Raw genomic sequence first — 14,015 nt, forward strand, 5'->3', positions numbered from 1 at the left:
AAGAAACAGACTTTTAAGAGAACAAAGATAGGGTTACCAGAGGGAAGGTGGTTGGGGGGAGGGATGAGTGGAATAGGTGAAGGGGATTAGGATTACACTTGTCTTGATGAGCTCTGAGTAATATATGGAACTGTTGGGTAACTGTATTATACACTTGAAACTAATATAGCACTGTATGTTAACTATACTGGAATTAAAATTTTTTAAAAAATTCTTAGGATCTAACAATGCCTTGCTTATAATAGGTGTAAAATGATATATGTTTAAAGATTGAAAACAAAACAAGCAAGCAAGGAATCAAGAAACAAAAAACAAAAAACATGAGGAGAGGAGACTGATTAAAACAGAAGTGGCTCAGGATCTTTAGCCAGTGATAAATTAAGATCCAATTAAGAATGTGGTTTGGGGGGTGCCTGGGTGGCTCAGTCAATTAAGCATCCACCTCTGGATTTTGGCTCAGGTCATGATCCTAGGGTAGTAGGATCAAGCCCATGTCAGGCTCTGCGTTGACCATGGAGCTTGCTTAAGATTCTCTCTCTCCCTCTGCCCCTTTCCCCTACTCACTCGCTGTCTCTAAAAAAAAAAAAAAAAAAAAGAAAAAAAGAAAAAATATATATATACAGTTTAGATACAGTTTAGAAAGCATGTGACTTTCTAGATTAAGTAGTAGGTGCTATAGTTGGTAGTAGTATTTGATTTTGCCCTCTGCCTTTATTGTAAAATATTGAAAAATTGTGACTCTGAATTTGAAGCCAGTTTAAATTGTATATCTTTAAAAAGCACGTACATGACTAGAATCCAAGGCACAAAATGGTCAAGTTATTTCAGAAAAAGAATAGAACAAAGGTATACCAGCATATAGAACCCAACTAATTCCCTCGGACCTATAAACGCTTAGGCTGGTTGTCTAGTTTTCTAATATAGGTTTATGAGGTGCTTTAACACACACACACTCACAGAATACTTCATTATGCCAAACAGGTGTTGATGGTTTTTAATAAATATAACCAGTACTTTTGTGGAAGCTGAAATTGCTAACTTGTATTGCCTGCTGGCAGAGTCACTGTTAACTAATGACCATCTTCTGAGAGGCAGGTTGTAGTGCTCATTTGTCCCAGGTCTCAAGCCACAATAGCCCTCTGAAAATTTCTTACAGTTCTCCAAACATTACAGTGGATTGTAAAGGAAATTCGAATTTTCGAATTTGAGAGTGAAATAGTGATAGGATCAGCCTTACTTTAGGAAAGTTGTCAGTTGACTTAGAAAAACATTAAACTGAGAATAAACTAAGGGTTGATGGGGGTGGGAGGGAGGGGAAAGTGGGTGATGGGCATTACTACATGCTGTTCAGTGCAGCCACTAAGGAGCTTATATTTGCAATAGGAGTAATTGCAAAGCTATCAAATAGTGACCTTACAGAGCAAAAGCTCCCAAAGAAAAGAGTCACTGATTCCAGAGGCCTTTTAGCTTACAGTTGAAGTTTTATTCTGTGCCTTAATTTCCCCATGCCTAGAATGCCTCTTGGGAAATAGCCAGTTGTTTTCAATTCAGTTTCTAATACATACCTGACAGATCACATGATGGACCTCATCCTCCCTGAATTCATTACATTTCCCATTACCTGTGTGTGTGAGTTTAGCCAAGCCACCTAACCTTTTTGTACTTCAGGTTCTTCATTTATACATTAAGAGGTTGGACTTCTAAGATCAATTCCAGTGCCAGGATTTTCTCAAGGCAGGAAGTGTTTTTTAAGTGCCTATTATGCTATATGTACTAAAGTACTGTGGTAGTTGCAATGGGGAATACAAGAGAAGTTTGAAGTCTCAGTGGGTATACTCCTACTTGGAAGATAAGACACACACATGAAACAATTAGGAGCAGTATAAGGTGGTACATCATTAAGTACTAAGGGACTACTAGAGAACCATTGCCCCTTTTTTTCTTTATCCCTACTTGCAGGTTGAATAATGCCTGGAGAAGAAACAGGAAGACTTATCCATCATTTCAGGGAATGCCCAGGGCAGACTGATTGAAAAGGTGGCTCTTTAATGTTTACTGTGCAATGGCAAGCTTTCTGCTTATCATTTTAGCTTCCCAGATATTGTGTCCTACCCCTAGCCCAGCAAGGCACCCAAAACTTAAAGCTTACTTCTAAAGGAGGTTCAACAATGGCAGTATTTTTCAAAGTGTGGCAGGCTGACCACCTGCATCAGATGAATCACCCTGAGAGTTTATTAAACATATGGATGTCTGTCTCTCCAGAGGCAAGGGAAACAAAAGCAAAAATGAACTATTGGGATCTGATCAAGATAAAAAGCTTCTTCACAGCAAAGGAAACAATCAGCAAAATTAAAAGGCAACCGACGGAATTGGAGATGTTTGCAAATGACATATCAGATAGAGGGTTAGTATCCAAAATCTATAAAGAGCATATCAAACTCAACACCCAAAGAACAAATAACCCAATGAATAAATGGGCCAAAGACAGGAACAGACACTTTTCCAAAGAAGACATCCAGATGGCTAACAGACACATGAAGAGATGCTCAACATCACTCATCAGGGAAATAGAAATCAAAGCCACAATGAGATGCCACCTCATACCTGTCAGAATGGCTAAAATTAACAACTCCTGCAACAACAGATGTTGGCAAGGATGTGGAGAAAGAGGAACCCCTTTGCACTGCTGGTGGGAATGCAAACTGGTGCAGACACTCTGGAAAACAGTATGGGGGGGGGTCATCAAAAAATTAAAAATAGAACTACCCTATAATTCAGCAATTGCATTACTAGGTATTACCCAAAGGATACAAAAAATGCTGATTCTAAGGATCACATGCACCCCAGTGTTTATAACAGCACTATTGACAAAGTATGGAAAGAGCCCAGATGTCCATCCACTGATGAATGGATAAAGAAGATGTGGGGTATATGTGTGTGTCTATATATATACCTATACATATATACATATATACATACATACAATGGAATATTACTCAGTGATCCAAAAGAATGAAATTTTGCCATTTACAACAACGTGGATGGAACTAGAGTGTATTATGCTAAGTGAAATAAGTCGGAGAAAGACAAATATCATATGATTTCACTCATGTGGAATTTAAAAAAAACAAATCAGATGAACATAGGGAAAGGGAAGCAAAAATAAGATAAAAACAGAGGAAGACAAACCATAAGAGACTCTTAAATACAGAGAACAAACTGAGGGTTTGTTGGCGGGGCATTGTGCGGGGGGATGGGCTAAATGGGTGATGAGCATTAAGGAGGGCACTTGTTGGTATGAGCATTGGGTGTTATATGTAAGTAATGAATCGCTAAATTCTATTCCTGAATTTAAAAAATATTTTTTAAAAATATGGATGTCTGGGAGTACCTGGGTGGCTCAGTTGGTTAAGCATCCGACTCTTGATTTTGGTTCAGGTCATGATCTTGCAGTTCATGAGTTTGAGCTCCATATTAGGCTCTGTGCTGACAGTGCACAGAGATGGAGAGCTTGAGATTCTCTCTTTCTCCCCCTCTGTCTGCCCCTCCCCTCTCTCAAAATAAATAAATAAATTTTATTTGAAAAAAAAAAAGAAAAAAGAAAAGAAAACAACTTAATTTGCTATGGCACCAAAAAATAAAATAAAATACTTAGGAATAAACTTAACGAAGGAAGTGAAAAACCTGTACTCTGAAAACTATAAAACTTTGATGAAAGAAATTGAAGATGACACAAATGGAAAAATATTTCATGCTTATGGATTGTAAGAATTAATATTGTTAAAATGTTTATACTATCAAAGCCATCCTTGTCAAAATCTCAATAGCATTTTTCACAGAACTAGAATAAATAATGCTAAAATATTTATGGAACCACAAAAGACCCCAAATAACCACAGCAATTCAGAGAAAGAAGAACAAAGCTGGAGATATCATAATTTCAGATTTCAAGATATACTACAAAGCTGTAGTAATCAAAACAGTATAGTACTACAGGCACAAACATAGATGTAATAGATGAGTGAACAGAATAGAGATCCCAGAAATATACCGAAACTTATAGGGTCAGTTAATGTATGACAAAGGAGGCAATAACAGACAATGGGGAAAAGACAGTCTCTTCAACATATAGTGTTGGGAAAACTGGAGAGATATATGCAAAAGAATGAAACTAAACCACTTTCTAACACCATACACTTGTATACAACACACACACACACACACACACACACACACACACACATAACTCAAAATGAATTGAAGACCTAAGTGTGAGACCTGAAACCATAAAACCCCTAGAAGAGAACACAGGCAGTAATTTTTTTACATCAGCTGTAGCAACATTTTTCTAGATATGTCTTTTAAGGCAAGGGAAACAAAAGCAAAATAAACTATTGGGATTACATCAAAATAAAAAGCTTTTGCACAGTGAAGGAAAGCATGAACAAAACAGGAAGGCAGCCTACTGAATGGGAGAAAATATTTACAAATGATATTTGATAAGGGGTGAATATTCAAAATATACAACTCAACACCCCCCCCAAGTCAATCACATTGAAAAATAAGCAGAGGACCTTAATAGACATTTTTCCAAAGAAGCCATTGAAATGGCCCAGAGACACATGAAATGATGCTCAACATCACTAATCAACTGGGAAATGCAAATCAAAACCACAATGAGCGATCACTTTACACCTGTCAGAATGGCTAAAATCAAAAAGACAAGAATAACAACTGTTGAGGAGGATGTAAAGAAAAAGGAACTCTTGTACACTGCTGGTGGGAATGTAAATTGGTATAGACACTGTGGAATACAGCATGGATCTTTCTCAAGAAATTATAAATTGAAATACCATGTGATCCAATATTTCCATTACTGGGAAAACTAATTCGGGAGAATATATGAACCCCTATGTTTATTGCAGTATTGTTTACTATTCTTTGTAGCAAAGATATGGAAGCAGCCTAAGTGTCTATTGAGAGATAAATAGATAAAGAAGGTGTTGTATATATAATATACAATGGAATATTATGCAGCCATAAAAAGTGCTGAGATTTTCATCCTTTACAACAATATAGGTATACAACAATATGCTAAGGAGAATAAGTCAGACTGAGAAAGACAAATACTTTATGATTTCACTCATATGTGAAATCTAAAAAACAAAGCAAATGAATAACAAAAAGCAGAATCAAACCTATAAAAACAGAATAAACTGATGGTTGCCAGAGGAAAGCGTGGTAGGGGGATAGGCAAAATGGGTGAAGAGGGATGGGAGATACAGGCTTCCAGTTACGGAATGGATAAGGGATGGGAATAAAAGGCACAACATAGGAAATACAGTCAATGATATGGCAATAGTGTTGTATGGTGGCAAATGGTAGCTACACTTGTGAGCATAGTATAACGTAAGGAGATTTTGAGTCACTCTGTTGTGAAACAGAAACTATTGTAACATTGTATGCCAACTATACTTAAATTAAAAAATATATATTTTAAAGACCTTTGTCTTTTTACCATTTTTACTTAAGTCTCCATCATGCTTCTTTTCATGTCAGGTAGTTTTGGAAGGACTGGATGTTTTGGGGGTCTTACTAACAGGAAATTCACTTGGTTTCACAGTCACTTTTATGTATAGTCAAGCTGTTGCTAGACATCTTGGCATAGGAAGGGCTTCCAGAAATTTATTAGCCACTGTGCCGCCTCACCCAGCCATTGTCAAATAAAGATGAAAGGCCAAAGATTATATCCCAAGATGAATATGTCCTTTGGTTCCCAGCACTGGAAGTTTATGGATTGAAAGAAGAAAGTTTCAAAATATCTGGAGCCAAAAGCTAGTCAGTCAATGAAAATTTCCCTTTCAGTTCCTGGCTTCAGAATTTCTGCTTCTAAGTAAGCTTTTTACTTTCATGTAAGCCCATCTATGTGTTGAAGAGTATGTTAGTTAATTTAACATTTTTCTGTACTTTTTAGTAATATAATTTCAAAGGATATGTAGTCCACAATGTTACTGAAATGGAATTTCTTTATGTTCTATATGACTAATTCATACTCTTCCTCTGGATCTTGGGTTGCCTGATTCTTCTATCTTAATTTGATCTTCCATTATACTCTCTGATAGTGCTTTGTGGTTTTCACCATAGAAATCAATATTATATATACTGTATACTTACTTTCTGTCACTCTCTTAGACATTAAATATGCCAAAGAAGCACAACTATTTTTATACGTCAACTCTTCAGTAAAATTTTTTTAAGTTTATTTATTTATTTTGAGAGAGTGAGAGAGGACACATGAGTGGAGGTGGGGCAAAGAGAGGGAGAGACAGAATCCCAAGCAGGCTCCATGCTTTCAGCGCATGGAGCTGAAACATGAGGCTCAAAATCATGAACTGCGAGATCGTGACCTGAGCCAATATGAAGAGTCAAACGCTTAACTGACTGAGCCATCCAGGAGCCCAACTCTTCAGTAAATATTAAATAAAAGAATAAAATGAAATTTAAAAACTAAATTATACAGTTGCTTAAAACAACTAGTTTAAGAACTGTCCTAAGGTGTTGCTAACAAGATATGCAGATTATTTTATTACAGTACCCTGATAAATCCAAAATATATTTTTCTTGATATCTTTTTTGGAAGAACTAAGAATATGTTAGGCAATTAACTTCAATATCTTTTTTTAAGGGAACTTCTAATATAGAACCCTAGTTTGGAAAGGAATAGGAGGTAAAAAGTGTTATAGACTCTGAGTTCTTATGTCTTCTCTTTCTCTTGACAGCCCAGCTACCCTGTCACTCCATTCCTGTTCTTCTAGCTCACATGCCTCTACCAGTCTTTCATCTTAAGTCATTGTTCCTACCATGTGACGTAACTGAGAGCAGTGAGTTCTTCTAAGCAATTTTGCCTTAAGTATAGATGAATCCCCTTTAGTTTGGTTAAGATTGTTACATTTTTCAAAAAGAGCATTGTGAAGAAAATAAAAGGTCATGGGATGTTAACACCCCAGGATGGGAAAAAGCGAAAGAAGAATAATTATTCAGCATGCAGATCCTCATTCTGCAGTAATTCAGGTACAGCCATGGATGGTCTTGGTGAGAAAGCTGCCTAGGGAATCCTACTTAAAATTCCCCCTTATTGTTTATTCTCTGGATACTTCCCCTTGCCTCATTACGTCCTCGATAGAAAAAGAGGGCAGACAACTGAACTGTTGGGTAACTAGACTTATGTGGGCTTCAAGGGATGATAGATAGACTGATAACTGAGGAGGGAGAAACCTATAAGGCAGCAGTAGAAGGCAAGAGAAGAAAAGTGCGCAAATCATGGAAGTGAGAATGTGAGAAGTGTGTATACATAGGGGAGTATGTATGTGTATGTGTTGTGGGAGTAATCAAATACAGTTGGATTTGTAAAGGGCTAAATTATAGATAACTTTCAGGGGCAAGCATTTGTAGAGAGTCAGGTTATTTCCAACTTTGCATGTGTTTAATAGAATTATTTTGAAACTAAAGCTTTTCCTAGTCATTTCAGTGTAAGTTTGGAATCATTCCGTTCATTTCACACTGAAGTATTGAGGGGTTGTCCCATTTTTGGAGTTTTTTAAGGATATTTTCAGTGATCATCAGTTTGCATTTGCGCTTATATGGGTTGGGGAATTTGTGCCCAATGCTGTTTCACAGTCACTATGTTGGGAGCCAGGATACGGTTTTAACACTCTTGACTTGAATGAAGCTTCAGCTCCTCTTTCTCAAATTTGGATTAAAGTGCAAGTCAACAGACTTTGGGTGGTCTCACCTTCACCCCTCAGAGAAGCAAATCCACATGACCAAACTCCTTCACAATTTGGCAAGACAGTAGTCTTCTCTCATGAGACACCCAAGACAAGAATAGCAAGGACATTGGAGGTCAGTCCTGAGGTAGGTTGCCAGAGCTTATGTGGGGGAAATTTGTCCAAAACTTGCTTTCACTCTCTCCAGCCTTAACTCATGCTCCTAGTTGTTTCCCTTTTATAAAAATGAAAAATTATGAAATTTTCCATTGAGGTCTCAGAGGAAAATAGAAGAATAAAATAAGGATGCCAAAGAGTTTTAGAAATGTCAGCAAGGAAAAGAGCAAGCAGTACCACATCTTCATGTAGTGGTGGCCATGTTGGGACTTTTCCTCTTTGCCATTGTCATTGCTGGGCACTCTTGTTAGGGGAAGATCTTTGCTGTTATTAAACTTTTGGAGGAAAAAGAGGATAGCACTCATCTAAAATACATGCTTTCTAAAACTCCATTTCTTGGACAGTTCTTCAGATCATTTCCATTCATGCTCAGAATTTCTATGACATAATATCTCAGTGTTTTCAAAGAAATTAACCTCTGTGCTTGCGCTTTATCTGTTTTTTATTATAGCCTGTATAGCCTTCAAGTCCCCAGAAGTGCCATCCCGTGTGTGTGTGTGTGTGTGTGTGTGTGTGTGTGTGTGTGTGTGTGTCTGGGTGTTTGTGTCTCTATGTGAGTGTGTGTGTGAGAGACAGAGAGAAATTCTCTTGCATTTGTCAGCTTTCAGTCTCATGTCAGGGAACAAACCTACTGGAAACATCCTGTATGATTTATTCTCCTTTTCTTTCCTGTAGAACATGTAGTATTTATCTAGTTGGGAAGATTTTAAATGTGTTAGAACACAAAACTGTAAATAATCAAAAAAGAATTATATGTCATGCTCACCTGCCAGGCCTAGTGCTTGGCTGGCTAGTGAACTTTTCCACCTTCCAGGTGCACACCCCGATGTGATACATACCTCATTCATTGGTTTTTCATAGATGTCCTCCTGCCAAGGGGCAGATTTTGCTTGAAAAGCATCTCGCTGGAGAGCCTCTAACACCTTTTTTGGAGTGACAAACCCATACTGAGCTTCCAGCAAAGCCAAGTCCATTTTTTCAGCCTTTAAAATGCCTATGACTTCATCTCGAGCCTGTAGGAACAAAAGGCATTTCAGAAAGCTTGCTTTATCTACCAGCAGTCTCTGAAAGTGATCTCTTGTGAGAATTGAGTGCTTTTTTCTTCTATTTCAAATATAAACAAATCATATTTGTTTATATTGCCTTTTACAAAAGGTAGCAAAACTATGTCCCTTCATCCTTCTTATAATCTAATTATACATTAATAATATTTGAAAAGTGATCACTGTGCAACATGGGGGAGACTCAACATTTTTTACTGTTTGACAAGCAGATAATGTGATACTCTTTCTATGGGCTGACATGTAACATTTTCAAGGGTAAGAAATAAGAGTCTCCTATATGTATAGTAGCTGTTTTTAATTTTTTATGCAGGTTAATAATGCTAGGGCAAGTCTAGGAGCCAGTTCACATGGGGTATAAAAGTGCCTTTTGTTATTTAAAGCAATCCAGAAGTCGTCTGGTATTATTCATACATGCCTGTGCACTGAAGCTCATGAGCAGCACGGGCAAAGGATGTGATCTTTCACGTGTTGCTTGCCAATTGCATGTCATAATGAGAGCCCTTTTACGTAGGATTAATTGCCCTTCCAGTTGGCAGAAGACAATTATGTGTATGTGTACTTTCTTTCATGTACATACAGGTATGAACCACAGATCATCTATTTCCGTGGCAGCATACACACCAAATTCACAAGCAGCCTTCTCCTTGAATGTAGGGATAATTTTAAGCCAGCTGACCTGTAGTTCTCCTTCCAGAATGCTCAGAAGAAATAATAGATCATCTCTTGAGAGGTCCTCTCCTTGGTGACCGATACCACCGTGTGACTTAGAACAGGGAAGAATTGCCTCCGACTCATTGGTGGGGTCTTTGTCTTGCTGCCTCTGCTTCATGTCCTCAGGCCCTTGGAAACCATGGCCTTTACTATGTCTTGGAAACTGCTTTGGGGCTGAGCCCTCTGTGTCACTGCTTCTGGAACGCATTCTTTAAAGCCTGAAAAGAAGGAAAACAATTTGTAAGTCCTAATGGAAGTGGAGTTTTAATAAGGGCACCTACTACTGCTTTAACAGGTCTGCACTCTTGCTCTATTTACCTCAGCCAAAGACTCGATGTTTCTGAAGTCTACAGCAGAGAATGGCATTAGCAGATTCATAAATCACAGTTTTATTTACACTTCTGTTTTTAAAATCAACATTTTAAAAAGGTGTTCTGCTTTGATTAAGGCCACTTATGTCCATGGGTAAACAGACTATATTTGAACTTCATCCACCAAGTATTTCATCTCCGGGATCCAGGTCATGCCTCTAACCACAGCCCAAGTGTTTACTGGAGTTAAGATGTACTTAACACAATTGTAAAATAGTAAATTTGCTAATTGTTCTAACTTTCTGCAGATTCACATTATAGTATTTCCTTTGGAAGCTTTAAAAATTTTTGAAATTTCTTAATCTTTGGTGCTTTAAGATAGAAGCATCAGAATTACTGCTAGAAAATACTTTGGGTTACATTGTTTTGACAAGGAAGTCCAATATTAAAGGAATGAAGCCTTGGTCTCTGGCTGTATCCCTGACATTCTGCTAAAATCCCACATCTATCCTTGGATACGTCAAGAATTTATTGTTAGGACACTTATCTCCAAAACAAGAGACAATGCTGCCTATAGTAGTTGGCCACTATGGAAAATATAAAATAAATGCATATTTGAGGGACACATTAGCTCACATATGATTATATTATTATCCAAATTATAATAGCAAGAAAAATTGTTCCAGCTTTGAGGTTTTTAATGAAAAGACAGTTTGCATTTTTTTCAGTTTTAGAAAAAATGCTACAGTGAATATTACATTTTTTTTTCCTGTGTACATTTCTCCTTTAGGGTACAGGAGTGGGATTTTGGGGGTGCACAGTGTATGTTCTCTCTACATTTAGTCGAATTTATCAATTTTTAAATTAATTTTTTTTCCTTATAATTTGCATTAGACACCAAAACTTGATCAGTGACAGTAGAAAAGAGTGTGAAGACCGTGGACTCTGGGACCACACTGCCTGAGTTCAAATCCCTACTCCATTATTTGTTGGCTGTAAAACTTTGGGGAAGTTACTTAATACCTCTGTGCCTCACTTTTATCATCTGTAGAATGACAATGATAGAATGTTTGTAACCTAAAGTTGCTGTGAGGGTTACATGTCCGCGCACATCAGATATTTGCAACATGCCTGGTAGAAAATTGGCACTCTAAATAAACATTAGCTTTTATTATTAATATTATTATTAACTTTATTTTTATTTCCCCAAATTGTATAGTGAGTCTATATGCCTTTATAGTTAGGAAAAAATTTCAAGAAGAAAAGCAAGTATATTTGATTATCTCTGTCATCTAATGAGGTGTGAGGTATGAATACAGAAGGGAGAAGAAAAGATTACAAGAATAGCTTTGTGTCTTTGCTGGGTACTCTGTTTAAGAAATAATTCTCGGGGGTGGGGGGCGCCTGGGTGGCTCAGTCAGTTAAGCGTCTGACTTTGGCTCAGGTCATGATCTCACAGCTTGTGGGTTCGAGCCCCACGTCAGGCTCTGTGCTGACAGCTCAGAGCCTGGAGCCTGCTTCGGATTCTGTGTCTCCCTGTCTCTCTGCCCCTCCCCTGCTCACACTCTGTCTGTCTCTCAAAAAATAAATAAACATTAAAAAAAAAAAAAAGAAATCTCCGGACGCCTGGGTGACTTTTTCAGTTAAGCGTCCTACTTCAGCGCAGCTCAGCTCAGCTCATGATCTCAGTTTGTGAGTCCGAGCCCTGCATCAGGTTCTGCTAACAGCTGGAAGCCTGGAGCCTGCTTCCGATTCTGTGTCTCCCTCGCTCTCTGCCCCTCCCCCACTTGCACTCTGTCTCTCTCTCTCAAAAATAAACAAACATTAAAAAAAAATTAAAAATTTAGGGGAGCCTGGGTGGCTTAGTCAGTTGGGCGCCTGACTTCAGCTCAAGTATTATCTCGAGGTCTGTGAGTTGGAGCCCCATGTCGGGCTCTGTGCTGACAGCTCAGAACCTGGAGCCTGCTTCGGATTCTGTGTCTCCCTCTCTCTCTGCCCCTTCCCCTCTTGCACTCTGTTTCTTTCTCTGTCTCAAAAATAAAATAAACATTCAAAATTAAAAGAAAAGAAAAATAATTCTCACCAGCCTCAATTTGCTGGCACCACTTGGGAGACCTGAGTGTCAGAATAGTTTAGAAACCTTGAGGACTTCAAAGCCAGCCAGCTAGGCCTTGTTCATCCCTCATCCATCCTTCAACAAGCATTTACTGAAAGTGTGTCATGCGCTTTGTTGATTATTTATGGTGTGGCTTTCTTGCTTCCCTTAATACAAATGATACACTTTTACTTAAAAGTTTATAGAAATAGTTGCTAAAACCGGGATCATGAGAAGTGCACTGAACAAGAAGTCAAATGAAAAGAATTATTTCATGAGGCACCCAGATGGCTCAGTTGGTTAAGCAGCTGACTCTTGATGTTGGCTTGGGTCATGATCTTGCCACTTGTGGGTTTGAACCCCGTGTTGGGCTCTAGCACTGGCAGCACAGAGCCTGCTTGACATTCTCTTTTTCTCCATCTCTCTCTGCCCTTTCCCCACTCACACTCTCCCTCTCTCTCTCAAAATAAATAAACATTTTTTTAAAAAGAAAATTTATTCACAAATCACCTGTGGGACTTAGTTAAAACATTGACCCTCTGTAAGCCCAGTGTCCTTATTTGTGAAGTGAGGGAGATGGGGAGGTGATCTCTATGGCCCCTTTCCCCTATAGTATATAACAATTCTTGCCAGTGTGCCTTTCTTCTAGCATAGGCTATCAGTAGTATATTTAGAAGAGACAGATTTGTGGATCTGTCTCTTACAGAAATCCACAGAAATCTAAATGCTACAGGGGATGATAATTTCCACAAGAAAGAGATTACAGTTAGAAGACAGTCCTTAAGGAAATAATCCCAGTAAGAATTTTTAGCTGAGAATTTGTTTTTTAAGCCTCCCCATAACAATCAAGCTATAAAAGCAGAACTTGAAGGTGTTTATTGTCTTACGTGTTTATTATTTATATAATATACATATTTATATGTTTATGTATATTATATGTTATATATAATATATGTATAATATATATTGTATTGTTAATATTAGTATATATTATATTGTTAATATATATTATATGTTATATATATTATATATGTAATATATATATAATATGTATACATATTATACATATATATATATATAATATGTATACATATTATACATATATATACATATTATTATATGTTTTGTCAGCAGTAGGCCAACGTCAGCTGATAACTAGTGAAACACTTTGCTTCGAAGTTGCAGTTTGAAACATTCACTTTCAAATTTTTCCGAGTCACATAATGTGTTTTCTCTACAAGTTATCATTCTCACTTCCCTCTATCACACATTCACTCTATTAGACATTGGAAATTGAAAGATGGTGGTGGTGGTAATGATGATAGCTAATACTTATTGAACACTTACTACATGCCAGGTATTCTTCTAAGCATTTTACATAACTCATTCAGTTCTTGCAGCAACTCTATGGAGTAGGTAAGATTCTTCTCTCCATTTATGGTAAAGAAATGGAGGCACAGCTAACTTACTGAAGGTTGCACAGCTAGTACCTGGCAGAACTGCGATTTGAATCCAGGCAACCTGGCTGCAGAACCTGTACTCATAAAAATCATGCCATAATGCCATTATGCTGTACTGCCAAAGGCAAACAGTTACAGATACTTTGTGGAATGAATATAGACACCCTATCTGAAACATACTTATAGCCTTGCTAAGTAATTACAGTACAGATGAACAATCATCGGGGGTAGTAGTTATCACAGATTCTTCCCTAGATAGCCAAGAAAGAATTCATTTATTTGAGAAAAGCAAAGCATAGAGAAGTATATTTTTGTGTAGGGATGGAAGGTTGAGGTTCTGTGGGAGATGTGACTGTGGAAAACCCCATTATATGTATGTGTTTATAAATAATGTATATACATTAGCATAGTATGTGCTATGTATCTTATGA

General features: G+C 37.5%; 2 protein-coding genes across 5 annotated transcripts in view; one reads left to right on the forward strand and one right to left on the reverse strand.

The window, feature by feature from the left end:
- CMSS1 (cms1 ribosomal small subunit homolog) overlaps window positions 1–14,015 on the forward strand; it is a 376,852-nt gene that overhangs the window by 111,465 nt on the left and 251,372 nt on the right. The window lies entirely within an intron of this gene.
- Window positions 1–14,015, reverse strand: part of FILIP1L (filamin A interacting protein 1 like) — a 297,991-nt gene that overhangs the window by 104,537 nt on the left and 179,439 nt on the right. For both annotated transcript variants that reach the window (XM_015065934.3, XM_027077620.2), the window contains exons 2-3: window positions 9,684–9,936; window positions 8,783–8,956 (exon numbers count right to left, since the gene is read on the reverse strand). In XM_015065934.3, the coding sequence (XP_014921420.2) occupies window positions 8,783–8,956; window positions 9,684–9,926 (417 nt within the window). In that variant the 5' untranslated portion in view covers window positions 9,927–9,936. The remainder of the gene's footprint in view (window positions 1–8,782; window positions 8,957–9,683; window positions 9,937–14,015) is intronic.

The sequence above is a fragment of the Acinonyx jubatus genome, chromosome C2, assembly GCF_027475565.1.
Source record: "Acinonyx jubatus isolate Ajub_Pintada_27869175 chromosome C2, VMU_Ajub_asm_v1.0, whole genome shotgun sequence".
NCBI lineage: Eukaryota > Metazoa > Chordata > Mammalia > Carnivora > Felidae > Acinonyx > Acinonyx jubatus.